Consider the following 26,150-nt stretch of genomic DNA (forward strand, 5'->3'; position numbering starts at 1 on the left):
ATTCGGTTCAAACAGACTAGAGTGGTTTTGATCGATGCCTGGTGAATGCAAATACTACACAAGTTTTAAATGCGAGGCCCGCTGGGCAAAATATAGACTTTCAAACTGGGTCTGTAATGACTTTGCACTACCACACCGTCAGCCATTAATCTGCTGAAGACACTGTGCCAGGATGAGAGAGATTCAATGCTTGCAAGCCGAAACATTCTTTGAAAAGAAAATCTCCCTGTGTAAGCCATTGCACTGTTTAGGCCTATCTATACAGCGATAGACAAAAAAATATAATTCTCAGCTTTTCCGAGAAACGCAACTTTTTCGCTTCCGTATGAAATAAATAATTGATCATTTGTAACAATGGAAGAAAATCAAGATCTAACAAATCAATGAAAGGACGTGGGCGAAAAATGTTTAGTTCCTTATTTAAACTATCGTTTAAAAAAAGATTCCTTTTTAAATGTAAGTTTTGTAAGCCAATGAAACCATTTGTAAATATTTGTGTCGATTAGATCATGCGAGAACTTACTTAATAATGCAGACACTGTACCACCCTAATGTATGACAACATTTGCTTTTCTATTTTGAGAACAAAATTTCCCATTTTTTTTTTTATTGGTAGGTATTTCTTTAAACATGCGAAGCTCGTGCAAAAAATAAACCAACCGCAGTAGGAGGAGCTTCTCATTAATAAATTCAAAATCTTCGAGTCAACAGCTTTTAGTGTTCTTCCTGTGCTTTTAAGGATATTTAAACTGTTTGCATTTCGCTCAGGAAGTCCCATTGTTCTTGGATACAGAAACTGCTTAAGTACCCCTTTAATAAGTTTTCTCTATAGAAAAACAATGACCATGCTATAAACCTTGCCCTGCTAAACCTTGAACTCAGACCCCTTAAGATTGAAGTTCAGCACTTCCTTCGTGGGAACGGTTTATATCCGCAATTCAGTCGAGTGAAATCATGTCAAGTACCTTCGAGATCTGCTTTCTAGAGCCCTGATGAAGTGCAAATTCTGTCTTGGGCTTTCAGTGATATTTACTTTGTATACATTTAGCTCAGGCTGTACTAATATTCTTAGAATAAGAAGGCCAACATGACTAAAGAGCTCATTTGTTTCACATTTTCCACAGAAAACTTAAAAATCTACTTTCGCCAAACACATCCCAATGATCCCTGGACCTATCACACTCTAAACTCGAACGTTTCGCGTGAGTAAGCCAATAAGAGCAAAGGCGCTGCACTTTTTAATTTAGCCAATCTGAAGCAAAACTAAAACAACGAATGACTTCAAAGCCAATTTTTCCCGCACTTTAATTTCGCCGTTTTGTCGATGTCCCTGCAAATAGAGAACTGTAAGGTTTCTGTTATCGTCATTAGGGTGACATCGCAGCCGTGGTTTTTTTTTTGTTTTTTTTACTCTCTACGACTACCATGATTTACATGTTTAGTCATTGCACGTGCTCTCTTGTGATTTATCGCGTTTATTTTCTTAATTTCTGGTTGTTTTGCTTTTCGGCTCGCTCTTAAAAGCTAATCGGTTTTTTTTTTTTAAGTCTGATTTTGCAAAATGAAAACTGTTATTTGCCAAAGGCATTTTGTAAAAATGAATCCAGGATCTAAGATGAAGCAAAACTAAGTACAAAATCACTTTCACCTTAAAAAAAAAAAACTTATAACAAATAAATGAAAGGAATGATATCTCTTAACATCCAAGAACAGCATACATTATACAGCATGCAGAAAAACAATATAACATACCCTGAGGGCAAGATACCTTCAATTTATCAACAACAGCACACTAAGCAAGAGCTAATATCATCATTTGTACTAGAGAATGAAAACTGACAAATACAAATTCTGTCAACTCAATTTAGAACACGACTGACTTACTGGCGTTCCTTTAAAATTTTTCGAATTATCGTTTTTCTTTTTCTTTTTTTCAACTTTATAATGCTAAATCATTTCAAAACAGTACACGATCTTTCGATCTGAAGTCTGACAGAATTACATAACTAACGCGATGTAGTTGCATATGAAGAGTTAAAGCGCACATTTTGCTCAAGTCAGCCTTGTTTAGTACGAACTGGGAATAATATCGTGTATGGTAAAATGAAATCAGAACTTACCGCTTTAGTAACACGTACAGATTTCAAAGTGTATTCTGATGTCGTCAGGATATGATCACAACCGCAGAAATGTTATTCATATTAGCAGTTTCTCTGTCCTTTGTTTAAAACATGGCCATATGCGGTGGCCAATCCTCATTTAGCAGTTGATAAAACAATGAAAAGGGGATCAATTTTGGAAACGCCAAGCTATTAGCCGCCCGGATTCTCCTGGAGTGAATATACAAACTCTGTAGCCACCAGCTAATATGACTACCTATTCACTCCTCTCACTGAAGATGTTTGTTCGAAAACGGCGATTTTGAGTCGAAATTTAATGTGATGTGCAGTAGGGAAGAAAAATGTCAAATTTTCACCCAACAGTTTCCAGACTGTGCGCATATCGTTAAAATAACATCAAAATGTTTTCAAAGTTATTTTGATTTAAGCTCCCCATGCGTTCGTAGACTTAATGAAGAGTTTGGATCTAAGTGGGTGTTTCAAGAAAAACACAATTCACAGTTATATAAATTTTGGTTCGATCACCGTCGCTTTCCATTAGTCCTTCCTTCTCTTAAATTAAGGGGACTAGTAGAACTTCGTTTCTGTTCCACTGAAAAAAGCTCTAAAATAACTGCCTGTAAAATAGAATTGCGTTCATGATCAAAATAACTTGCGATCGATGTAGCTTTTTATGTTATTTTCACAACACGCCATACCGGAACTGACATGAAGAACCGAAACAAAAGCTATGTTGTCAACAGATCGTGCGTTCGTACCGGGAGATAACCTCTAAATTTCCGCCCAATCAACAACCAGGAACAGCTGAAATTTTAGTTTATGTTTTTTGTCACGTATTAGCCCATTTTATAGAATTAACGAGTTGTAAATAACTAAGGTGGTTTAATTTTTATTTTTATTTCATAGCAACAGTAATGTTATATTTTCTGGTTATGTTTTTTGTTGTTCCAGTGGGTTTTTTTTTTTTTTTTTTTTCATGTTGTAAACATTTGGTAAAAATATGAGTGCATCATGGAGAAAAAGCCGAGAGTGAACACAATGATGAAATTTTAGCCGAAACTGTTCACATGTCGGTTGCCGGACAACTTCTGGGCTCTCTGTTGAGTTTTCTGCTGATAATCTGTCCTACTTTTCACCATTTTACCCTTATTCCTTTTTAATTTATGTCATGGTAATTGAATTGCTGCTTCTCCACTATGGAAGGCGGCTATTTTTAATTTTCTTATTATCTTATAGCTGCGCAATTCTCTAGCATATTGCTTCCGTAAGTCATTGTCTGAGACTGACTCCTCGCGAACTGTGCAAGAGATCACCGGGTACGAGGAACTGAAACAAACTGATCTGATATCAACGGCAATAGAGTCTCCTTATACTATTATTTGGTTACAATGAATATATGAAGTTTATATATTTTGAACTGCGGTATTAGATACGTATGATTTGTCATCACGGGTTTATTACGAATCAACTTAACGGCCCGCTCCCAGTTGGCTTGTTAGCTCAATTGGTAGAGCGCTGCACTAGTATCGCAGAGGTCAGTGGTTCGAATCCCGTACAGGCCTAATTTTTTTCAGGTCTGATTTTCGCTATTGCAGAAATAGCGCTCTCTACTGCGAGGATCGTGCATCATACGCATACTATTATTGTTAACAATTTTAGTGAGGCTTAACAAGAGAAGGTTATTCTCTATGGCACCCTTACAAAACGACTTCTTAATGATACCCACCCACTATTACAATTTACCATTTGGCCGCATAATTTTTAAATGGGAATTTTTACGCTCCAAATAGTGATTACTGATATTTCTGAACAATCCCAAGACACTGCCCTGTATCACTTCATTTCAGATGGAAAAACCGATAGAAAAACCCAAACAAATACGCATGCGCTAGAGTGGACTCACTTTCCTTTTTTTTAAGGATAATACATTTGTTGTGAAAAGACTAAATATAGCCCAAACGGTAGATAACTATCATTAATTTACATAGCCACATATTTATAGTTTTCACTTTGAAAACCACCTGCGCGCAAGTCGCGCGCAAAATTTCACATTTTCCTGATGTGATGGACTCACCAGGTGATCGAGCGAGAGAGTTAAAACAAGGACAGAGTTTTCCCAGCGTCAGGTGTGCCAAAAATTTATTTGGTATGTCTCACATCTCAAAAAGACGTTTTCAAGTTTTGTCTCAAAGAGAAAGGAACAAAATAAATTTATTCATAGGAGCGTATTCGAATGATTGTCAGTTTCAATGGCCGCATTAATACGTTTCATTTGAAAATGCGTTGTAGCTATCCTTAATTCCTGAACTGGTTGAATTTTAGTGATAGTGAAGTTTTGACAGTGTTTGTTTCCAGCACCGTCCTGTTTTTTTTTTTTTTTTTTTTTTTTTTTTTTTTCTTTTTAGAACGATATGCGAAAGCGCATTTAAAGTATGCAATTTTAAATAAAAACGCATCAAGACATGTGGCTACCAAAAAGGGAAACGCAAAACCCCGCAATAATTAATCACCAATATTTTCATTCTGCTTTTCCAGTGTACAGCGGGATTCGCATCCAGCACGATGTCAAGAAGAAATATTCACTATCAATACTCTTTACTCGACGGCGAGTTTGAGTAATTGTTCATTCGCGTTTTATTGTAAGATATCTGAAAATATGATAAAGAGATAAAAATCAAATTGAAAGAAATGGATGTTTATGAAGAAAGTTATTTCATCAGCCAAAATTAGCTGAAAATTTCGTATGCGACCGAAATAAACCTTAAGAAAAAAACCCTAAAACGGGCATCAGAGATTGCATACGAAATTCAATCGCGGTGGGAGGGGGTGGGTGTGGAATAAGTTGCCAGTGGTAAAAGTTATTTTGAGGGTCTTAGAGCATGTTCCCCCAAAAGGGCGGGAGATTGTGGGGCCCTCAGTCCTTCCTTCCTCGTTTGCGCCATCCTTGTGTACATATTTTGTACCTTTTATTAGAGATCGCGGTACAAAATTCAACTGTGGGGTCGGAGGAGAGGGTGCAATTAGTCCTCATTGGTTCTAAGAGAATTTTTCCCAAAAAAGGCGGAAGTTTACTGTTCCAAAGTCGTCCTCTCTCGCTCCTTTTCGCCTTCCCTGTATACAATTTTTGACAAAACGATGTAAGGAAACGCATCTCGTGAGGTGACTTAAAACTATTTACATAAGGTAAGTGTCGGCAAGGCATTTGAAAGCACCAGATGCGTATTTAATTGATGTTTGCACCTTCCTCAGGCGCTAATCGAGGCTGCGTTATAACCGCGGTCACGCAAACTGCTTCAGACATATCAAACCTGCTTACCGCAACAAGTCTTAAAATTATTTCATACTCTTCCTGTCACGATGTCAAATTTAATTCAAGTAATAAGTCCTGATAAATGCAGTCTTTTGAAGCTAAAACGAAAGGAATTTTTAAGGGATTTGTGTCATTACTGAATTGTGAGAACCACGGCTTTAAAATGTTTGGCTTCACTGTCTAGACGATACAGAATCGTGGCAACAAGGTTTGCCGAAAGCAAATTATACCTCAGCCAAAACATTCAGTCATATTATCAGAAATGGTTTTGGTATCTATCCGGCAAAGTATGTTTAGCCATAAAACGTGAAGTGACAGATTTTCCACCATTAGCGCGGTTTGCCATTAATATAGAGATTTAGTCTTAAATTGTTATCAAACTAACCCTGGTTGCAGTCGCAAAAAAACAATTTACATGCTTTAGTTGCGGGGTTTTATGTGCTTTGTAGGCTAATAAAGTTAAAGTATGATGGGAAAATTTGACAGAAACAGCTCATCATATCTGACACTGCGGTTTTGATGAAATTAGATTTTTTTACTCTCGTGTTGGCCATCACGTAGTTTCTCTGTTCTTTTTTTTTTTTTTCTTTTTTTTAGTTTTGATTAGATGAATCCTTTGAGAAAAAGGAGAGGAAGACCTTCACTCAGTTTGTCTTTACTTTTAGACGCCCATGAGTTCTGATTGTGTACATCATAAAAAATGTTTGTTACCTTAGTGCAGTGATCATCGATTTTAGTCATATCGTGGCTGTAACAACTGTAAAAAAAACACACTTCCGCGCCATGAAAAAAAAATACCAGTTGATGGTGATCTCTAAATGTAACGACAGCTTCTCTTCAAATCTTGGTCTGGACTAAGGTGGTGATATGGTAGCTCTTACAGAAGTTCTAATTCAAGAGATTATTCTAAGACAAATTGCTATCCTCTTGTGACAGCTTTAAACAAGTTTTTCAGACCTAGCGTTTACAAGTGAACCTCGGCTAAATTCATAACATTCTGTTATAAGAATTGCGTAGGAATGGATGAGTATCATGAACATTAAATTGTTTCTGCGCGACCGGGTCAAATCGTATGACAAACTATACTTGTCAGGCTGTTCCTGTAATATTCAGAGACATTCAATTAACACTGATATGTAATTTCGAAGCTTTCCATCGCTAAAATTCAACTGATTAAAGCTATTTTTCTGGAAACTCTTGGAACAAATAACAATGGGTTAGCTTTGATTAATAGTTACCTTAGATCTTACAGACGGCCGCCCATGACTTCCAGTTCAACCACCTTCGGACGAGACGAAGCGTATTGCTAGATACTACATATGTTAATATGGCCGAAAATATGCACAAAGCGTAGAGTAAACATGCAATTTCGCGCTTACCTAAAATGGGCCAATCTGACCAGATGAACAAACTGTGAGTTAATCCCTAAGGCTTCCGGTGGGGTACATACAAGTTTTGTTAATGAGAGATCATGCCGTACGCGGTAATTATAAAGCTCATAAGTCACTCATTTTCAACTAGGCGAAGTCCCAATACCAGAAAAACCTAAAATGAATAAATTACAGAATACTTTCTGAATTCAGACTTCTCCTGAATTAGCTTGGGTATCTAATACTCTATCTTACGAGAGCCAACGTTCAGAATGACCAGCGGTAATTTATATATGTAGTGTACTGCGCAAGCAATTGGATCATAGAGTGTCCTTTCAAAAGTTGGCGGAAGTTCGAGCTTCTACTTTCGGTTCTCATCTACAGATATATAATTTAATATAACCAGTTTGAGGGTCTTTGACAGACGTCCGTCCAAAAAAGAAAAAACAAAAAACAAAAAAACAAAACGGAAAAAAATCATACGTTGCCGAGAGAGATGTGTTCACCTTGAGCGACGAACAATTTTTTAAAGGAATAAGTCGTCATTTAACCATTGCAGACAGGGAATTTTTCAGGGGAGAAGAAAGTTGAACAGCGGTAAAAGAATTCCGTAAAGAAAAAAAGGAACCTTAAAAAGTTATTCCGGGGTTGTTTTCGTTTTATTCGCTTTACCTTCAAGTTAATTAAACTTCGAAGTGCTGTTGCGCGGCGTTCTCTTAACTCACTAACAAGAAAAACTCACTAACAAGACAATGAAACAGATGTGTTTCATCGCACCAAAAGAGCTGCGCGCGATAAAATGCAAAGACGAGTTTCAAATTTTAACGGCTGTACGATCGGAACATGTCTTGTCAATGATGATTAATTAGTTATGTTCAAAGAAATATTAAGAAGACGATTTGATAAAACGTACCCTTCAAACTTCGCCGTAGATCGACAACTGCATTTTACCAAGTATTCTTGCGATCGTGCATTCATAGTCAGCTTAATTCAGCAAGGGTAAAAGTTTGCCGAACGTTAGAAAGTGGATCTTTGCTGACGTGGTTATTTGCATCTTGCATAGCATTATTTGCATCATTTGACATACGAAGTCAATTAGGGAACTGAGTTAATCTAGTTTGCGTGGAACAGTCCCGGAAATTTTCAGCTTCTCGTGCGTGATACCCATGAAATTTAAGTTTATGTTTTATTGATCGACAATCAAATTTCATATTTTTAAGTGGGCCGACTTAAAAGAAACCCGTATTAACGTTTTTTGCTAATGGCTGTCGCAGAGGCGATGACGGTGAAGAACAAACAAACGAAATTATAACTATTAACATTTAACGTATGGTAAAAGTAATGAATAATTGAAGTCTTCCCAAACGGGAAGTTTTCCTTCATCCTCTTACAAAGGAGATAATTTGGTTTTATCAACTGAGTTGATAATGCAAATTAGCCACCATAAAGGGTTTAAAAGCCGACGTTTCGAGGGTGTGTGTGTGTGTTTTTATGCAGAAAGTGGAGCTACGCTATTGGTGAGAACAGAGTGACGATAATAAAAAAAAAACAAGATTAAATTAGTAGAATGAAAAACGTTCGTTGATACCTTTGGGATTAAGAGTGCCGATCTGAAAGATAAACTTTTGTTCAAGACTTTTTGCGGCATTCCGAGCTTCCTAAATGTAAGGAAAGGCCGCAGACTGCCATGTGTTGCTTAGAATGGTTAGGTAGATCAACTCATACGAGTACAAAGATCGAACGAGCCAGTAAGTCAAGGTGTTTGTGTGATAAAGCACAAACAAAATCAACAGGATACCTCTACCTCAATAAGCTTTGTGTTCAAAAAGTCTCTAGCTTTCCTTTTCACTGTACTACTCAGCACCCCTCTTTCTCTGGACAAAAAGCTATGGTGAAGAGGAAAACGCTGGGCTTTCTTAGGCCCCATTTACATAGTCTCGGGTACCCGAGATAACCCTCCCCCGAGTCATCCCTCCCCCGAGTTATCCCTCCCCCGAGTTATCCCTCCCCCGAGTTATCCCTCCCCCGAGTTATCCCTCCCCCGAGTTATCCCTCCCCCGAGTTATCCCTCCCCCGAGTTATCCCTCCCCCGAGTTATCCCTCCGCCGAGTTATCCCTCCCCCGAGTTATCCCTCCCCCGAGTTATCCCTCCCCCGAGTTATCACTCCCCCGAGTTATCCCTCCCCCGAGTTATCACTCCCCCGAGTTATCCCTCCCCCGAGATAACCCTCCCCCGAGTTATCCTGGGCGAGCTAACTTTTCACATATGAATAAAGAGGATAAGTTTCTAAAGAAATTGTGGTGCTGTGTCAGTAGGGGTAAAAAGGTAATTTGGTTATATCAACCAAGTTGAAATTGTAAATTGGCCACCGTAAAGAGTTAAAAAGCTGACATTTCGAGCCTTAGCCTTTCGTCAGAGCGAATGGAGAAATTGTGGGTTGTGTGTGGGTTTATATGCAGAAAGTGGAGCTACACCAACGTCATCAACGTCCACCAACGTCATCTATTGCATAACTCGCACCGAAGATTGCCATATACTGCTTAGAATGATTAGGTAGATTAAAGTGTCCAGCTACTGGTTTTGATGTGTCCCTGTCACTTCTTTCTACGTCCCGAAGGTGTTCTCGGCATCGGTCACTTAGTCGTCTCCCTGTTTCGCCGATATACATCTTTTTGCAATGAGTCTTTCCTTACATTAAGGTAGCTCGGAAAGCCGCAAAACTCTTGAACAAAAGTTTATCTTTCAAATCGGCACTTACCCGGCATAGGTATCAACCAACGCTTTTCATTCTACTAATTTATTCGCGTCGCAATGTTCCCACCAACAACGTAGCTCCACTTTCTGAATGTAAACCCACACACAACCCACAATTCCTCCATTCGCTCTGACGAAGGGCTATCTAACGCTCGAAATGTCAGCTTTTTAACTCTTTACGGTGGCCAATTTAAAATCTCAACTTAGTTGATATAACCAAATTAACTTTTCACATACTTAAAAAAAATCAGCCGACTGTTTACACGAGGTTGTGAACTCGTCACTGGTAGGCGAGACAACTCGGTGGGGAGGGGGAGGGGGGCCAGTTGCCTCACCTCTGCAGGTAGAGTATCCCTGGCAGGAGGGACAACTTTTCCTGATGTAAACACCTTGTCTCGCCTACTCGAGACGAGACAACTCGAACAGAAAATGCGTGCGCACGCTACAACCAGAGCCCGTGCGTTTTACAGCTATTCTTTTCCTGTCGTACGCCATTCTGTCGAATATGTAACCTGGCCTGGCCGAAAGAGAGTTAGCAAATGTCAAATTTCGTATAAACGCTCCGTAGAGTTGTCTCGGGGGGAGGGTTGTCTCGTGTAAACTGTACACGAGACCATAATAAATGGGGCCTTAGTTCAGATCAAAATTTTTTAAGGACACTTTCTTCGGTCTATAAAATTTCAGCTTTTTTTCACAGTGATGGAGAAAATTGACGTGATTTTACTTACCTCTGCTCGGAGAGTTTGGGGACAACTGAAAATTAACTTCCAAACAATACACGCCAAATTCAAATTCAACATGGCTTGAATGGTGCTAACAGATTGATATGAATGTTTTTGTGGGGATGTTTCAAAATAACTTTAGCTAATTTTGAAGTTGCTAGCTTATCAATCTATTGATAATGCAGTTCCAGACTTCACTGAAAGCATGTCTCGGTAGACTAGTTTATTTTTGGTTTGGTTAAGTACATCTAATTAACAACACTATATCTATCAGCCTAGTTATCCTTAGACACACTAACCCAAACAAAGAAAGAAAAACGAAAACTTCGTAAAAGCTACAAACTTTAAAATTATTTATCTTTTGCCTGAGGCAGAAAATATTCCCTCAGCGATATTTTCACGAAACGAGCAAATTCAAATACCTTTAGTTTAAAGTTTCCTTTTTATTTCTTACAAAGTAGTACGAACTATCTTTACATCTCTCAATTACAATGCACATTTTTAGTTGAACTTAGCTCGCCTTTTTTATCTGCCTGTTTAATATGAAAATACCTTATTATGCATTTCATATTAATGTACCCCCAGAAAGTTTCATTGAAATTTTTAATTAGAATCCAGGCTAACAGACGATGATGGATAAAGTTGTAAGAGATCAACGACAAGTCTTTTAGTCTGATAACAAGGCAATTGTTTGACGAGAGAACGGCTGAACGTAAAGCGCTTCTCTCAACTTCAGAAAACGAAAACACAGCAGAACACGAACGACCCATGGAAGTTTAATCTCTCTTTTGGTTTAATTACCTAATTTCCGTTGAAAATGGACCAAGAAGGTGAAGCTTTTATCTGCCATTTCTGTAATGTCTGAAATGTTTTACGCTGTGGCCGTGATTCAGGATTCTTTGTACGGTGGTGAGGTTGAAGCGTATCAATGCTTCATGCAGAGGGAATCGGAAAGACAAATGATCGATGGGGTTTGGCGAATTAAAAACTCTAGCTTGCCCCTAGCTAAAAAAACCGGCTAGATGTGATGTTAGCTAATTGATTCAGACATTAATATAAATGCCAATACCTTTTACGGGTATACTATTCAAAGATCTAATGCAAAAATGGAATGAGCGCTTCAGAGAACTTCAACAGGGCAACATGGACGGTACACCTCTCCGCCTGTTGTTGTTGTTGATGATGATGGTGTTGTTATTTTTTGAAAAAAAAGCCCAAAGTACCCATCAGAAGACGGTTGATGAAGTTCAAATTAATCAAATCATATATAGGAGCATTTTTAGCCGTTTTCTTGCTCAAAATACGACCTGTTTTGATCGTTTTGCCAGCGTTAGACCTCGCAAGGGATATTGGGACAGCGCAAGATGAAGTTCTACATCAATCGTCTAAGGCTCGTGCTTTACAACGATCGCCATTGCGCTCACGTGGGTTACTTTGTCAATTCAACGAAATCGAAATGAAGTGTTTTATAAAAGGATTTTGGATCGATTAATTTTTTATTGGCGTGCTGGTGAAATAAATGGTAGATTTTTAGCAAATCATCACGCGCTTATCTGACACTTGGCGAGGAAGCCGGTGAATAAAATATTTAAAATCGATCGATAGATAAAAACAAAACTCAAAAATTGCAGCAGGATTTCCCGACAGATCTGTTCCACTACAGTTGCGTTCGCAGCCACCTCAAAAGGAGCGGGGGAAGAACGACAAGCGTTTTTTTTAGTGCGGGGCTACTACTGGCATAATCAACATTCAGTTACAGCAAATTAACCGAGCCAGAGCTGTCTGCATTATCAAAGAATAAGAGGAAGGAGATAAAAGAACATCAGGCATAAACCTTTCGAGGTTGAAACAGCTTCCACAGTTCTCTTTTCAGAACCATCAACGAATTGCAACGAAAAGTTCATTGCATCTAAGTCGAATAATTTATACCATAGTCATACGAAGCAAAATATGTGGCGGGTTTTAGTAATTACGTCCTCAGGAAATGCCGTGAGGCATGTAAATATGTCTGTGGCTTTCCATTGTTTTCATTAGTTTAGGTTTATTTCGCAGGAAATGAGGAACAGGAGCACAAAACAAGGTAAAATACGAGGGAACAATTCACGTTACAATTTGTTTAGACTACTTTAAAATCGTGCGGTGCATAATCCAAGGACTGAAAGAAGACCAATTTTAAATTATGGGATAGCTTTCAAGCGGAGCATATTCTCCTGAACTCATTTGGTGTAATTAGGCGAAAAAATGCAGTGGAAATTATACGCAAGGATCGAACAGTCTCTCTAAAAATTTCTGTGGCTTTCTATTGTTATCATTAGTTTAGGTTTCTCTAAATATTTCTGTGGCTAAATATTTCTGTTTCAGTCTCTCTAAATATTTCTGTGGCTTTCCATTGTTATCATTAGTTTAGGTTTATTTCGCAGGAAATGCGGAACAGAAGCACAAAACAAGGTAAATAAGGGGGAAAAATTCACGTTACAATTTGTTTAGACTACTTTAAAATCGTGCGGTGCATAATCCCAGGACTGAAAGAAGACCAATTTTATATTATGGGATAGCTTTCAAGCGGAGCATATTCACCTGAACTCATTTGGTGTAATTAGGTGAAAAAATGTAGTGGAAATTATACGCAAGGATCGAACAGTCTCTCTAAAAAATTGGGCGTAAATAACTCCCAGAGTGTTGGTTTACCACCTGAATAAAAGATACAGATTTCTACCTAAAAATTCAGCTTAAAATCTTCATGATATGGCAGATCCGATATTATGAACACGCGCATCATATCATTTTGACATTTAGTTTTGAAAATGTTTGCCTCTGGCGGCTGTTTCTTATTTGAATGAGATTACGTGCAAGATAAATGATAGATAGTAAAAATGTTATCCTTCTCCGGTTATTCTTATAGTATTACTGTCAGTAATTATGGAGGATATGTAAATGAAATAATAAATATTCATAAATAATGCAGGTTCTTTTTTTTCCCAGAGGTTTTTGTTGATTCTCGTGTAGTGAGGAAATAGAGGTTAAAATACAAACAAAACTGAAGATTTTATGGAAGAAAAGGTGAAGCAACATCGATCGATCATATTGTGATGGAATTGGATTTTTTTGTCCACAGCATAGCACAAAGACTACAATATATATGCATAACAATCAGCACATTCAAATGGTGTGAATAGAAGCCATACCTAATAGATCCGTTTGTTATACTCCTAGCGTCAGTTGTGATTGTTGTGTCAAATCTCGCTTCTTTCTCCACCACAATAAAGAATTACGGTGAGGCCTGCAAAAATTGAGGTCAGAACAAGTGTTATTACTTTCGTCCCATTTCTAAAACAGAAAACCATGTGGCTTTTCTGGTCTCGAACCTCAAGGCTAATGCACCGAATCGCGACAAAACGAAACGTACCTCTGACTTCCTATTTCAAAGAGCTTGCAATTCTCTCCTTGCTAAAGTTAGCTTTGGCATTAAGAGAAAAACACGCTATCGTCCGGCAAAGCCAGCAGATCACATCAACTGATCAGTAATATTTACAATTTACTGTCCCGACAGTCGACCAACACCTTTGGTCTCCAGCTGCGTTTTCTACCCGTGAAAACCCACTTTCGCATCTGGAACTCTCTGGTGATAGGTCTTATGCGCCCAAAGTAGCGCTTTATCTTGTTGCATATCAAGATTTACACTCAGAAATTTTCATCTCCGCCTCAAAAAAACAGTTCTAACCATAATACATCAAAAGAGAATCCATAGCAAGCCGACTTAAAGCTGTGCGCAGTTTGATAAAAAACAAACATTTGGTACAGAAATACCTCCGGGGAAATAATAACAACAACAAAAACAAAATAACTTTTAACGAAGAAGAGTAATGATAAAAACACGTATACTCACACCTTTTCGGAGAGTAAGCTGAACCCAAAATGAGTTTTTTAATTACGTCTCGAAAAACTGAAAATAAATTGGGATCCCGTTCAAAAAGGACCTATCTTCTATAAATCTAAAAAACTTATCTTGTGTGTGCCTTTAACTTGCCGAAACGGGCCTAAATGGAGCAATTTGAAAAGGCTATTATAAAATGTCTACATTATGCTTAAAATATTTTAAAAACATTGTAATCTGAATGTGATTTGACAGCAAGTAATTTAACTTGTTTCAAATCGTTATTTAAACCCAAAAGCGTTGGCAAGGACTAAATATGTAAACCAAACAATAAAATTACTAGAACCTTGGCAAACATTCGCAAATTTGTACGTCCGGATTGTGAAAGGAAATCGAGACGAAATTACTTTCTTTTTATTTTAATCATATCTTTCGCTTACCACGGCAAAATGAAGAGTGAGATCGACCTTGAGCGATTCGAAGACACTCCGTGTGAAGTAAAGGAGGACAAGAGTAATACTGCAATTTCATTGAGAAAACAACACAAAGGCATATTTTACAAAAATATGCAATTAGACCTATCTATGGAAGGAAATTTTCTTTTATGCAGGCAGTCAATTCAGATTCAGATATTAATAGATGCGCCCGTGAGTAATGCGGCTATAAGCAATGCCCTAAAATTTAATGCTTTCGACACTCGTTTTTCAATTAGGAGTGGACGTAGAGCCGACTAACTGCATGAAATCAGAGCAATAATCAGAGTCGAGTCTCTGCAGTACTTTGAGTATCTATTGCTGGGAAAGGTTTGCTGAAGAAAGAAAAACCCTGCGGTAACTTTGGCTTAATTGGAAACCCATAATTCATCTCGAGGTTTAAAAAATCATCATTGAAGAAAGGGTTTTATCCCGCCTGCAATTATTTCTCCTTTTGGCTTCCAAAAGTCATGTTTCTAGGTTTCGATCAGTCGAATGACAGATTTCAACCCTTTGTTAATGTTTCTACCTTCACATAGCTGTTACAGTAATGATGGAACCGTAATACGTTACTAATTCCCAAGTTGAGGCGCACAAAAAGGCTTTGCCTCATAGCTTGCCTGGCAAGCTATTCGCGGGCCTGGGACCCGTTTCTCGAAAGTCCCGATAACTTAACGGGCTCGTAAAGCTGTTCTGTTTTCATTCAAAATGGGATTTCAAAAGTTTTGAAAATGATACAATAAAACTATCAGCTAAAGAAACAAAATGGACTGGTTTGGGTGCCTGAACCTGCTTTCCTATCCTTTAAATTTTGATTTTAAAATATGGATTCGGGCTCGTTAAGTTACCGGGACTTTCGAGAAACTGGCCCCTGGACAGAAAAGGGAGAAAGGGAGGGGTGGGATTAGATATCTACGATGGTTGTGGGATACTGACGTAGATGTCACTACAACCCTTACGTGTTTCTGCACTTACGCGCTCTGTTGAGATATGAGAACATGCAGTAAGGCCTCGGCACGTAACGAAGGAAAATTTGGAACTGAAGGGACCGAAAAATGAAAACGGAAAGCTGCGCCTCCACTACTTCCTCTCGCATTCCATATTGTTATGGTGTGATGTGAGCTGCTCAGGAACAGACATAATCGCTTAAGTCAAGGCATTCTCCATTCCGCTTCAAGAAAAACGAAAAGTAAATCAGTTTTAAAAGCAGGGGATTTTAAGAGCTATATTCTTGTAAAAAATTTTTCAGATCTTCCGCAAGTAAGTTGAGTTTTCTAGTATTTGAAGTTTCTTAAATTTTTCCAAGACCCCCGCTCTACGGAGATCCTCTCTTGAGCTTCATTGATTCACCGAGACTTGAACACTTTAACGATGTCTAAACCCTTTGAATCTCTTCATTAACCTGTAACTTCTCTTCACAATTTCAAAGCAGTATCCCTTGAGCATGCTCAGTCATTACTAGCTTCGGTTATTTTCATAAGCAATGTTCAACATTTCGTGCACATAAACAATCTTTTCGCGAGGTTTTCCACGTTCTTTTCCTCTCTGTTGTTCAACTTGATCAATTTTGCGCCATTGATCAAAGAACACGGGCCTGACACCTGCAAGGAGGAGAAGAAAAACAGATAGAACTTACGAAAATGTGAACAAGATATATATTCATATATTTCAGGCCATGTACTGAAAAGGAAAAGCGAATTTCCATGTATCTTATCAGCATGCATATTCTTCATACTGTTCTTTGTACCTATCCTAAGGCACTGACAAGGAGAATTTGGTTAAAAGTCATGAGCTTTTCAAGTTTGCGGTCATTTCCCTAATTCTCACGAGCCTAATGTTTGATTCAGCAATAATACCTTAATGAGAAATTAGATGGTAGTCACCCTGAAGGGTTTGACTTGACAACGCAGAACGAAGAAAAGGAGGGAGGTCTGGGACGGGTTGCGGAACCCAGCTCCAACCTCTCTTTCGATCGCTCTATGCCATTATTGCGAACCGTTTATCACCGAAATCACTTGAACGGGAAACTCTGAAAATAAATTGGTCACTGCTAACATCTTCCACGCTTACCTCTTGAGTTCAGTAAGCTTTTAATCGCCTCGTATCCTTTAACTGCATCTACTTTTGTCTTTATGTTGCCTTCAAACCAAGAGAGACAAAAGAAAATTCTGGTTGGAACACGCTTATACCTCTCCCTCCTTGTCATTCATTCCCTATTAAATAGGTCTTAAAGAAAACTCACCAGATTTTAGATCCTGTACAACAAGCTCTCCTGTTTGAAAGGCATCGTTCATTGTGGTAGCGATAACACCTACAGGTCCATTTCTGACCCAGCCACTACAGTACAGACCTAACGTGACCAAACAATTACAAAACAGGCAAACGATACGCGGTTATCCATTTGAAAAAACTTTAGCTCGGAATTTTCTCTCTCATCATTGCCGGATCCGTGCTACTCGAAGTCACCCTTACCTATCCCTGCTAGTCCGTGGTTTTTCGCACTACTGTTCACTTTATCAAACGCTTAGACAAAAATCTCACTCGATTCAATGGTGATTCTCTAACATGCTTGAAAAAAATAATTGAAAGATTATAGCGTTTAGCAAAATGATCCAAGATGTCCCGTCTCCTGCAGGGTTAGGGGTAGGAGACGTTAATTTCCCACGCACGAGATTACTGTGCGGTGAATGTCCTCCCCTGGGTAAGATGTGTGGGTGTTGGCCCTGAAAAGTCCCTATGGGGAGTGGTCAATTAACCTATATGTATGTATGTATATGCATGTGTGTGTGCATGTGTGTGTGTGTGTGTGCGCGTGCGCGTGTGTGCGTGTGTGTGTGTGTGTGTGTGTGTGTGTGTGTGTGTGTGTGTGTGTGTGTGTGTGTGTGTGTGTGTGTGTGTGTGTGTGTGTGTGTGTGTGTGTTCGTGTTCTCTTTATCAGTAGAAACGGATAAAAAAAGGGCCGGTAATAGAAACGAAAAGCTGAAAACGCACGCTATTGAAAGTGAAAGCCTACTCTAATTGTTTATAGGAACTTGAAATTGTGTCAAAGCTTACCTGGAATTAAGGGCACATCTTTGTCTGACGTTCCAGTATTGTTTTTCGAGGCAAAAAAAATTAATAATGAATGAAAGAATAAAAGAGTGTATCTTAATACAAATATTAACTTCAGGTTATCTCCTTGTAGTGCTCCGTGCACATTTTGAATTCCAGCATTCTTGCGTGCCGAGAGTTGAAGAAAAAGTTGCGCACAGATGGAATCGCTTTACACGTTACGTTATGCCGATGGGCGGTGCTCTTTCATAGACCAAATCTCGTACTGACAAAATAAAGCACAACAACAGCGACAAGAACGAAAACATTTCATTTTGAACAATTAAATTTGCTTTATAAAAATTCCAACGAGTACACCTTGATAGAGCAATTTTTAATTGACTAATCCGGGATTACTTGGTTTTGCTTCATTCAGTGATGTGATTGGTCCAAAAAACTTGCGTCACTTTATCGACCAATCAGATTCAAAATTAAAACCTATCGCGACTTGGTCACCGGCGTTTTCCAGCGCTTCAGGCAGTTTGCTTGTTTATATTGGCTGTGGGTGATGTTTTCCCGCGCTTCAGGCAGTTTGCTTGTTTATATTGGCTGTGGGTGATGTTTTCCTTGATATAGCTGCTGTGATTACTTTGGTTTTGGTTTTACGACAATCAATCTAAAAGCACTCTAATGATAATAATAATAATAATAATAATAATAATAATAATAATAATAATAATAATAACCTAAGTTTTGCGTTTTTGCTCACTTGCTTCTATTACTCTTCCATTAATGTTGGGGATGACACCTTTTCTCATGTCAAACGGAACTTCGTCATCCACTGGAATACTTTTGTATCCGATGCTACGAAAAACCTGAGAGAAATGATACCAAGAAGCCAGTTCAGTAAGCACTTAGGCGGAACTCACACTGCAAGGAGCCAAAAAGCGGGCCAAGCGGGAGAGAGAAAAAAAGCAAGGGGGGTGATTCACTTCAACGAAAAATTAGCGAAAAAACTCGCCACTTCCTCCTACAAAAAACCGGAGTTTTTGGACTACGTTAATTTCCTGCTTTATTGCAAAGTCCGTTGCGCGGGTAAAATAAATAAATAAATAAATAATTAAGTGAAGAAAAAAAATTGATGCTGGTGCGCCACGCGGAACTCTTGGAATGAAGCGCACTAAAAGTTGGTACACTTCACTCCCAGAGCTCCACGCAGCGCGCTAACATCAATTTCCTTTTCATTGATTTTTTTTTTACTCCCACGAAGGACTTCGCAGAAAAGGAAGAACTGCTCGTAGTCTACAGATTTTACAATCTCTCACCAAACCACATGGTAAATCCTCATAAACGCCACTGCCACGGGCTTGAAATGTTCCATCACTCTGCTGCATGTAAACAAACCATAATGTATTAGTATTCATGGCGCGCATTTCAAGCGAGTGTAGTAAACACAACTTGCAAAGGGAACCAATGAGAACTCAAAGTAAAAACAAACTAACAGCTTGAAGTGCGGGAAACACGAGTGGCCAAGTCGCGACTCGTTTTGGTTTTTAATCTGATTGGTTGAGAGGGGATGGAGCAGATTTTCCGGACCAATCACATACCAGCAAATTAAGGCAAATCCAAAGCAGTCTCAGATTACTTTCGACACTCGTTTAAAATGTGCAATGTGGCCTTTCGTAGCTACTAAAGTTACAAGCGGTTGCAGCAAAAACCCACAATAGATATTTACCTCAACTAAGTTGTTGACCTCAAATCTTATTCCCGATACTTTTCCTGATTCAGACAGAAACTCTACGGGAGTCCTGTGAAATTTAAGCCCCCAATTTTTGTGCCCTGAATTTTGTGCGGCACCTCCATCTCTTGAAAAGAAAAGAAACAAACTAAGATTTTCCAAATTTGTGTTTCAATTAACAGAAGGTGTCAGACAGAGTCCATTTAACTTACAATGCTGTTTTACACATTAGTTCTATCAGTCTCTTGCGAGGTCTTGGAATGCCTTAAAAAAATGAAGTACAGAAATCATTGAGGAAATCTTCAAATACATAAATTCCCTAATACTTCTTATAAAGGAGCCTTTTACAGGTTAAAAAGTTTATCAGCATAAAAGCATAACAGCTGCCAAATCTTTCCTTAACCAAAAGCATAAGTTAAAATATACAACTTACTAGAGAGCTTTTCTTGTATTTCTCTGAAGTCTTGAGGATCAAACATAGCCTTACAACCTGGTAACTTAGTCATTTCACGCAATTCCTTGATAGTGAAGGACACCTGGTGAACAAACAATAAAATCAATAAACAAATTAAGAAACCTACCAACACTGAGTACCTATGCTGATGTACATGGAGATGGCAAATTTTAGGCTTGGGGATTTTTTTAGTTAAAGACGATGTTATTCAGTTAATGACACAAGCATAATCACAGAAAAAAAAGTCTGAGTGCTTCCAATAGGATTAGAACCTACATATCAACATTCCCATCTTAGCAGTGTGTAGGAAGTTTGTTATCATGGACCTAGTTTAACTCAAAAGTCTCCTATAGCTTAGTAGTTGGGCATCTGAAGTACAAATCAGAAGGTCAAGGTTTGACTCCTCAGTTGCAGGGTTTTCAAATTTAGCTGGCACCCAGCACAAGTCACCAGCTACTTCAAGCATTTGCGCTGGGTACTTTTCATATTCCAGCACCCCACCCCACAAGGCTGCTGTTATTCTGATGAGATAGTGCTCTGGCTACTTTACAATTTCCTACTGCTACTTTTTTTCAAATTGAAAACCCTGTATTAGGAGCATTCAGAGTTCTTTTTTTCAAGTACACTTGTGTCATTCCCTGAATAACATCATATTTCATTTTGTATCTAAGCCTTGCAAAAAACATAAAGAATTCATTGATTGGCAGAATTAACCTCTTCTGTTACAGTAAGTGTAATACATCAAAAATTCTCGAGCACAAATTGATACACTTAGAAAATTTATCAAAATTTGCACTTGATGTTGTTGTTACACTTCACTCACTTGCAAAGGACCCCTCCTACCCATAATATAAACTGTGTTTACTTGACTCTTTCTCAACAGTTCCAAGGCATGATCACAAATGTCTGTTTTCTAACAAGGATGTAAGATGAGAAGATTAAATACTTAAATATTTTAAAGCCTCAAGCCTATATTCTTTTTTCAAATAATTTATCTGCAAGATGGCATATGGTGGTTACGTGAAAGGCTTTTTAACCTGCTTTGATTGGTCAAACATCAACTTTTAAGTGCCTTTCGACAAAAATAGTAGAGATGTATGATTGTGAAAGATCTAATTCAGATGCTCTGATTTAATTTTCAACACACATGACAAATCATCACAGGTCTAAGAAGTACCATGCTTTCTCTTTGAAGAGTTAAGCACCTGACAAAGAGCATACCACATATGTCCCTCGAAAATTTCACTGAAACATTGCTTAACCAATTAAAATGATAAAACAAAAGTTAAAACTACTCTTGCCTATGACAAATACACACAGATCATAAAATTATTCGCTATAATTGGTAGCTGCAGAGATGTGCAGCACAAGCTGAAGGAATGCTCATAATTAACTACATCCAAATGTTGAAATGGACTGAGTAGAATCCTTGCAACATCAAAGTTGCAAATCTATTAAATCTCACGATACCCTGAAATATTGGAAGGATGTGGTGAATTGAATCGAGAATTACCCTGAATTTGAATAATTGCATGAGTTGAAAAACTAAAACTAAAAGTGATGTCTTTGATTAATTTTATTTAGATTTAGACTTTCAAACTCTTTGTTTTTTTTTTGGAACTCTTAATGTATAGGTAATAACTGGGTGATTTCAGTAATTCATTGGGACATGTACCAAGTATATCTATTCTGAATTTAGGAAGGAATGCCCATAATTAAATACCTCCAAATGTTCTAACGGACTGAGTAGTATCCTTGCAACATCAAGAGCAACATTACCCTGGCCCAATATAACTGCAGTCTCTGCACTCAGATCTGGGTCTAGCTGTTGACAATGGATTTAATTAAGAAAAAAAAAACACAAAAACACTCGACATATACCTCTATTTTACAAGCAATAAAAATGGGTTAGTTAGTCAGGTACTTTGGCACGTATAATAACATTTTCTTGATTATCATGAGACCACAGAAAATTTGAAATTTTTTATCCATTGGCCCACCAATTAATAAATACACAATAGTATTATACATACTTGTGAGTTAACTGGCAATCCATTGTACCATTCCACAAATGCTCTTGCTGAATAAACTCCATGTAAATCCTTTAAATTAATTTGTGCACATGAGTATTCTATACCATGACAACCATTACTGATTGGCTAATTATCCCCCTATTGCAAATTGAAGAAAAGCTTGCTTATACTGACTGGACCACCAAGCATTAGAAATATCCTGTTAAGACTGAGAAAAAACTGACATTTTACCTCACCAGGAATTCCAAATGTCCTGTCATCTTCTGCCCCATAACACTGCAAACCAAGAGAAATCATTTGACAAGAGAAATTTTTTCACAACATCTTAAAATTGTCTGCGGGAATTGCTCTATCAATTAAGTGAACTGATATCAACTAGACAGTGGATGCATTAGGATAACAGTACCAGCTCCCAGTCTATAAAATACAGACATGATCTCAGAGAATGCTGTATATACAAACACGCTCATGATGATCTCCAGCCAGGACCTCAGGTCATCTAATTCAGTCATTGTATCTATCATCAACAACAGTGCTGTCCACTAAAACCCTCACAACGATAATCACACTGTATGATCAATACATACTGTTAGGTACACGCCACATTTCTTGCAAAACTCTAATAGGTGAAGGAGATTTCAAAATTTTCTACATTATTCTAGGTTCGAATATCTTTTCAAAAATGCATGTTAAATCACAGAAAAGAACACACTTTTCTATCTTACCAAGATAACAGCATCATAAGCTTGGAGTAGCTCAGTTAGTTTCACATCTTTTCCAACATTTACATTTCCAATAAAAGTACATCTGTCAGACTGGGCTGTAGTTGTGAACTGGTTTATGCAATTCTGTATAACAAGAGCACTAACTCACATCACTAACATTTTCAGTTTATTTGAAAACAGTCAAGTCTATATACAGACAATTGATTCACATATCTGACAGAGTGTATCCAGTTCCTAAGACACAGTGAGGCCTACTGCTAATCATTTAGATGAGATGCCAATCCATTTGCTCTGACGAAGGACTAAAGCTTGAAAGTCAGCCTAAGAAACTCCTTATGATGGCCAATTTACATTATCAAATCAATTGATAAATACAAATTTTCTTGCATTACTCCTAACCACCACATTTTTGTCACAAACCCACCCCCTTTATTCATTGCAGGTTAGGTCAGGTTTCCCCCCTTAAAATAGTAGTAGACATGTTGGCCTGAGGGTCAACACTGGACTCTAGGTTGAGAGGTCCTGGTTCAAGATCTGGGACACTCTACTGTCATAGTATAGGCCATTGCAGAAACATGAGAGGACTGGGAAAGAGTGTGATTGTTTTCCGTTTGTTTGAAAAACTAAGATATTTAAATGAAAGATCAACTAAATTTGAGTCTTATGCAAGAATAGAAGTATTTAGAGGAGGAAAATGGCAAAATGACTGCTTTTCAAATATCACCTAAAATAGAGAGTTTGTATGCTTTGGGTAGACAGGGCAAAAAAATTTAAGTGTTTGTATGGAATTTTTGCAACTTTTGCAAGGCTCCAATTTGGACACTTTTCCACTGAAAACTCTCAAACTTGGCTGGGTAGCTTTTGATTCAGTAACATTTCAGTTGAAATGTTTAGATTTTCAATGTAATCAATATAAGAAACTCGTCCCAGTCCTCTTATGTTTCTGCAATGGCCCATTCACAAATGCAATTGTATAAGTGTGAGATTGGCAAACTGTAAAAAAAAAAAAGAACCAGTCATGTCCAGAGAGGGGGGGAGGGGTAACCTGTGGTAGACTGGCATCCCATCCCGGCTAGTATAGTAGTGATACTCCATGTTGCTTTATGTGTCCAAATATTAAGATAGCCTTGCCTTCGTTTCAGGATGATCAGGGGCAATTCCAAATCTTGCTAAGCCAAATGGGACTGGAAGACGTTCATAAACATCAGTCACAGCATCATCATGGGACTGGAGAAATAAATATGCACCAGTCAGTTTCCGACTCCATGAGGAAAAGGGTGCAGCTGCAGGGGGAACGTAACCCCCCCCCCCCCCGCCACACGCCCTTTTTTTCGAAACCAGCCACTGATAGGGGACAAGATAAAGGAGTATTTCAAATACCTACCTTCAAAATTTGCTGCGCTGTGTAAAAACCCGCAGGACCACTGCCCACAATACCTATATGAGGTCTGTGTTTTTGTTGTGTGCTAATAGATGCCGAAAAACACCTGAGATGTGGAGTAAACAACTTCCAGAAGCCGGAGTGCAGAGAGCCTGCGATGGCACTGCAAAGAATCAATGATGGCTTCACAGAAGTCCTCATATTCTTTTACAACTTCACCTTTTTTGGAGTTTTCACAGAAGTCCTCATAACCTTCTACAACTTCACCTTTCGTTAATCCTTCTTTCTATACTCCGAAGAATGTCTGATCAGCTGACAAAGCCAAATAAAGTACACGCATGCGCTACTTTTTTGGCGTGGAAACGGACTTTGAGTCGTTGGTTGATTTCCTATTCTGTTGCTTCGAGTCGTTGTTTTCCTTGCAGCTTTTCTTTTACAGAACAACCTCCAAAACTTTGTACACCCCCTAAATATTTTTGAAAATTAATTTCCACATTAAAAACTTTGGAAATAGGGAAAATGCCGTCGACGACAACCAAACGCCAAGGTTTTAAAAGCCAGATCCTTATTATTTTCGCAAATTTATCTAAATTTTAAACCCCGCTCGCTTGAGCCCGCGTTGTTCACCGCATACCTTTGACGTTACTTAGCTCAGCCTCTATGTCTATATATTTAAAAATTATTCACTGAAGGCGAGGTGAATACCGTCAAATAATCCCTGAGACAAAGTTGAGGGGATTGTTTGACAACATTCCCTAAACCTGAGGCGAATAATTGTTTTAGTATAATTTCAGAGCTGAACAACAGAAATTTCTAAAATCATAACATTTTAGTAACATATATTAACATTTTATAATTAACATTTTATATAAAACATGTGGAGCAGTTTATATGGCGTCGTATAAGGAACTGCTCGACCAATCAGATTGCTGGGACTCTTTGCTCAGCTCTGAAATTATACTAAATATATTTATTAAAAACTGGATCGTCGGATAATGCAATTCAAGACTTTAATGGCTTAGCCACAATAGTATAAGAGCCAATATACCATAATCTCATATCTGTACATTGTAACATCTGGTTTCTTCTTACAAAATAAAGTCAAGAAGATTTGTCTAATATCTTGGGGGCATGTTTTTTTTTTTTAATAAAACAATTATTCCATTAGCACTTGTTGGATATGAGATGGTTATAGCCAATTCAGCACTACATGCCTTGTTGGCTATCTATCATCTCATATCCAACACACGCTCGTGGAATAATTGTTATATATCTATATCTTATTAGACATTTTGTTGAGTAGTATCACTGAGTAGTTACAAGTTGTGCCATATTTTGACGAGCCCGTAGGGCGAGTCAAAATACACACAACGAGCTGCAATTTCCAGGTGCACTCTTTTCTGCTAGTCAATACAAAATAACAGACTACAAAATCAAGAGAACTGAAAAGGTTCTGTTTTTTTTTTTTTTTTTTGGGGGGGGGGGTCTTTGTTTTTGAAGGGGTATTAGGTCTTTGTTTCTGGGGTCTTAGTTTTTGAAACTACCGCTCCATAGGGTACTCCATAGAGTAGGCTCCGCATTTAGTTATCTCCCCTTCCTTTCCTTCCTGACTTTTGTAACAAAGCGAATCAGGTGTTCAAGCTGTTGCTGACTAAGTTTTAATAACCAGCTGCACATCCACTCTATTGGTGCCTGATTACCTCTTGTCATTGTCACGGTGTTGGGTGAAATTGGACACCTTGACACTCTGTAAATGCCAAGTACTAAATGTTTCTTATCAAGGCTTGAAATCACAGGAAAGTGTGTCAGTTAAAGAAATCTGATGAGTAATTACTGGAAACATGGTATTCCAACATTAGAGAAATCAGGTAGATGAAGTTTTACACCACAAATGATTAATAATGTGTGTAAATTAAGGTGCTGTGAGCAATTACATAACAGTCTGCCAATACAGTTTGAAATTTCCTGCTGCTTTTACATGTCATTTGGATTAGGGGTTAATTTCAATCCCACCCCCTCCCCCCCATCAAGTCAGGGAACAAGAAGATTTACTCTCAGAGGATTAGAAATGTTTTGAAATTAAAGGAACAGAAGAATTGGTATTTTTGACAATGGAAAAAGGAAATGCTGATTTGCCAAGGAAACATTGTAAGGAACAATTTTTG

General features: G+C 38.1%; 2 protein-coding genes across 5 annotated transcripts in view; both read right to left on the reverse strand.

The window, feature by feature from the left end:
- The window catches only part of LOC111321594 (atrial natriuretic peptide receptor 1), a 43,448-nt gene extending 29,645 nt beyond the window's left edge, over positions 1-13,803 (reverse strand). Inside the window, exons 1-2 of one of the 2 annotated variants that reach the window (XM_088736619.1) lie at positions 13,684-13,803; positions 13,463-13,557 (exon numbers count right to left, since the gene is read on the reverse strand). The gene's annotated coding sequence lies outside the window, so the exon portion shown is untranslated. Of the gene's footprint in view, positions 1-13,462; positions 13,558-13,683 lie in introns of those variants that run through there. The other variant, XM_022924528.2, reaches the window with a different exon arrangement.
- A 2,019-nt stretch (positions 13,804-15,822) lies between these two features.
- Positions 15,823-24,570, reverse strand: LOC111321589 (NADPH:adrenodoxin oxidoreductase, mitochondrial). Of its 3 annotated transcripts, XM_088736621.1 has the most exons (16): positions 23,989-24,569; positions 23,736-23,831; positions 22,605-22,727; positions 22,111-22,155; positions 21,880-21,948; positions 21,570-21,671; positions 20,670-20,759; positions 19,826-19,928; positions 19,605-19,656; positions 19,390-19,519; positions 18,980-19,042; positions 18,424-18,529; positions 17,679-17,702; positions 16,867-16,974; positions 16,695-16,763; positions 15,823-16,225 (listed from the first exon to the last, which is right to left on the reverse strand). In XM_088736621.1, the coding sequence occupies exons 1-16, from the start codon at positions 24,184-24,186 to the stop codon at positions 16,083-16,085; spliced, it is 1,521 nt and encodes a 506-aa protein (XP_088592747.1). In that variant the 5' UTR covers positions 24,187-24,569; the 3' UTR covers positions 15,823-16,082. The 3 variants fall into 3 exon arrangements, with proteins under 3 accessions (XP_088592747.1, XP_088592748.1, XP_088592749.1); XM_088736622.1 differs by lacking the exon at positions 17,679-17,702 and having other exon boundaries at positions 23,989-24,570; XM_088736623.1 differs by lacking the exon at positions 20,670-20,759.
- Positions 24,571-26,150: the final 1,580 nt, after the last annotated feature.

This window comes from Stylophora pistillata, chromosome 10, assembly GCF_964205215.1.
Source record: "Stylophora pistillata chromosome 10, jaStyPist1.2, whole genome shotgun sequence".
Classification (NCBI taxonomy): domain Eukaryota; kingdom Metazoa; phylum Cnidaria; class Anthozoa; order Scleractinia; family Pocilloporidae; genus Stylophora; species Stylophora pistillata.

Coding starts and splice junctions, on each gene's coding strand:
- LOC111321589 (XM_088736621.1), bottom strand. CDS start 24,186: ATGAGGACTTCTGTGAAGCCATCATTGATTCTTTGCAGTGCCATCGCA. Junction 16,975..17,678: donor AGATGTGCCCTTAATTCCAG/GTAAGCTTTGAC, acceptor TGGTCACGTTAG/GTCTGTACTGTAGTGGCTGG. Junction 16,226..16,694: donor AAGCTTACTGAACTCAAGAG/GTAAGCGTGGAA, acceptor TCCTCCTTGCAG/GTGTCAGGCCCGTGTTCTTT.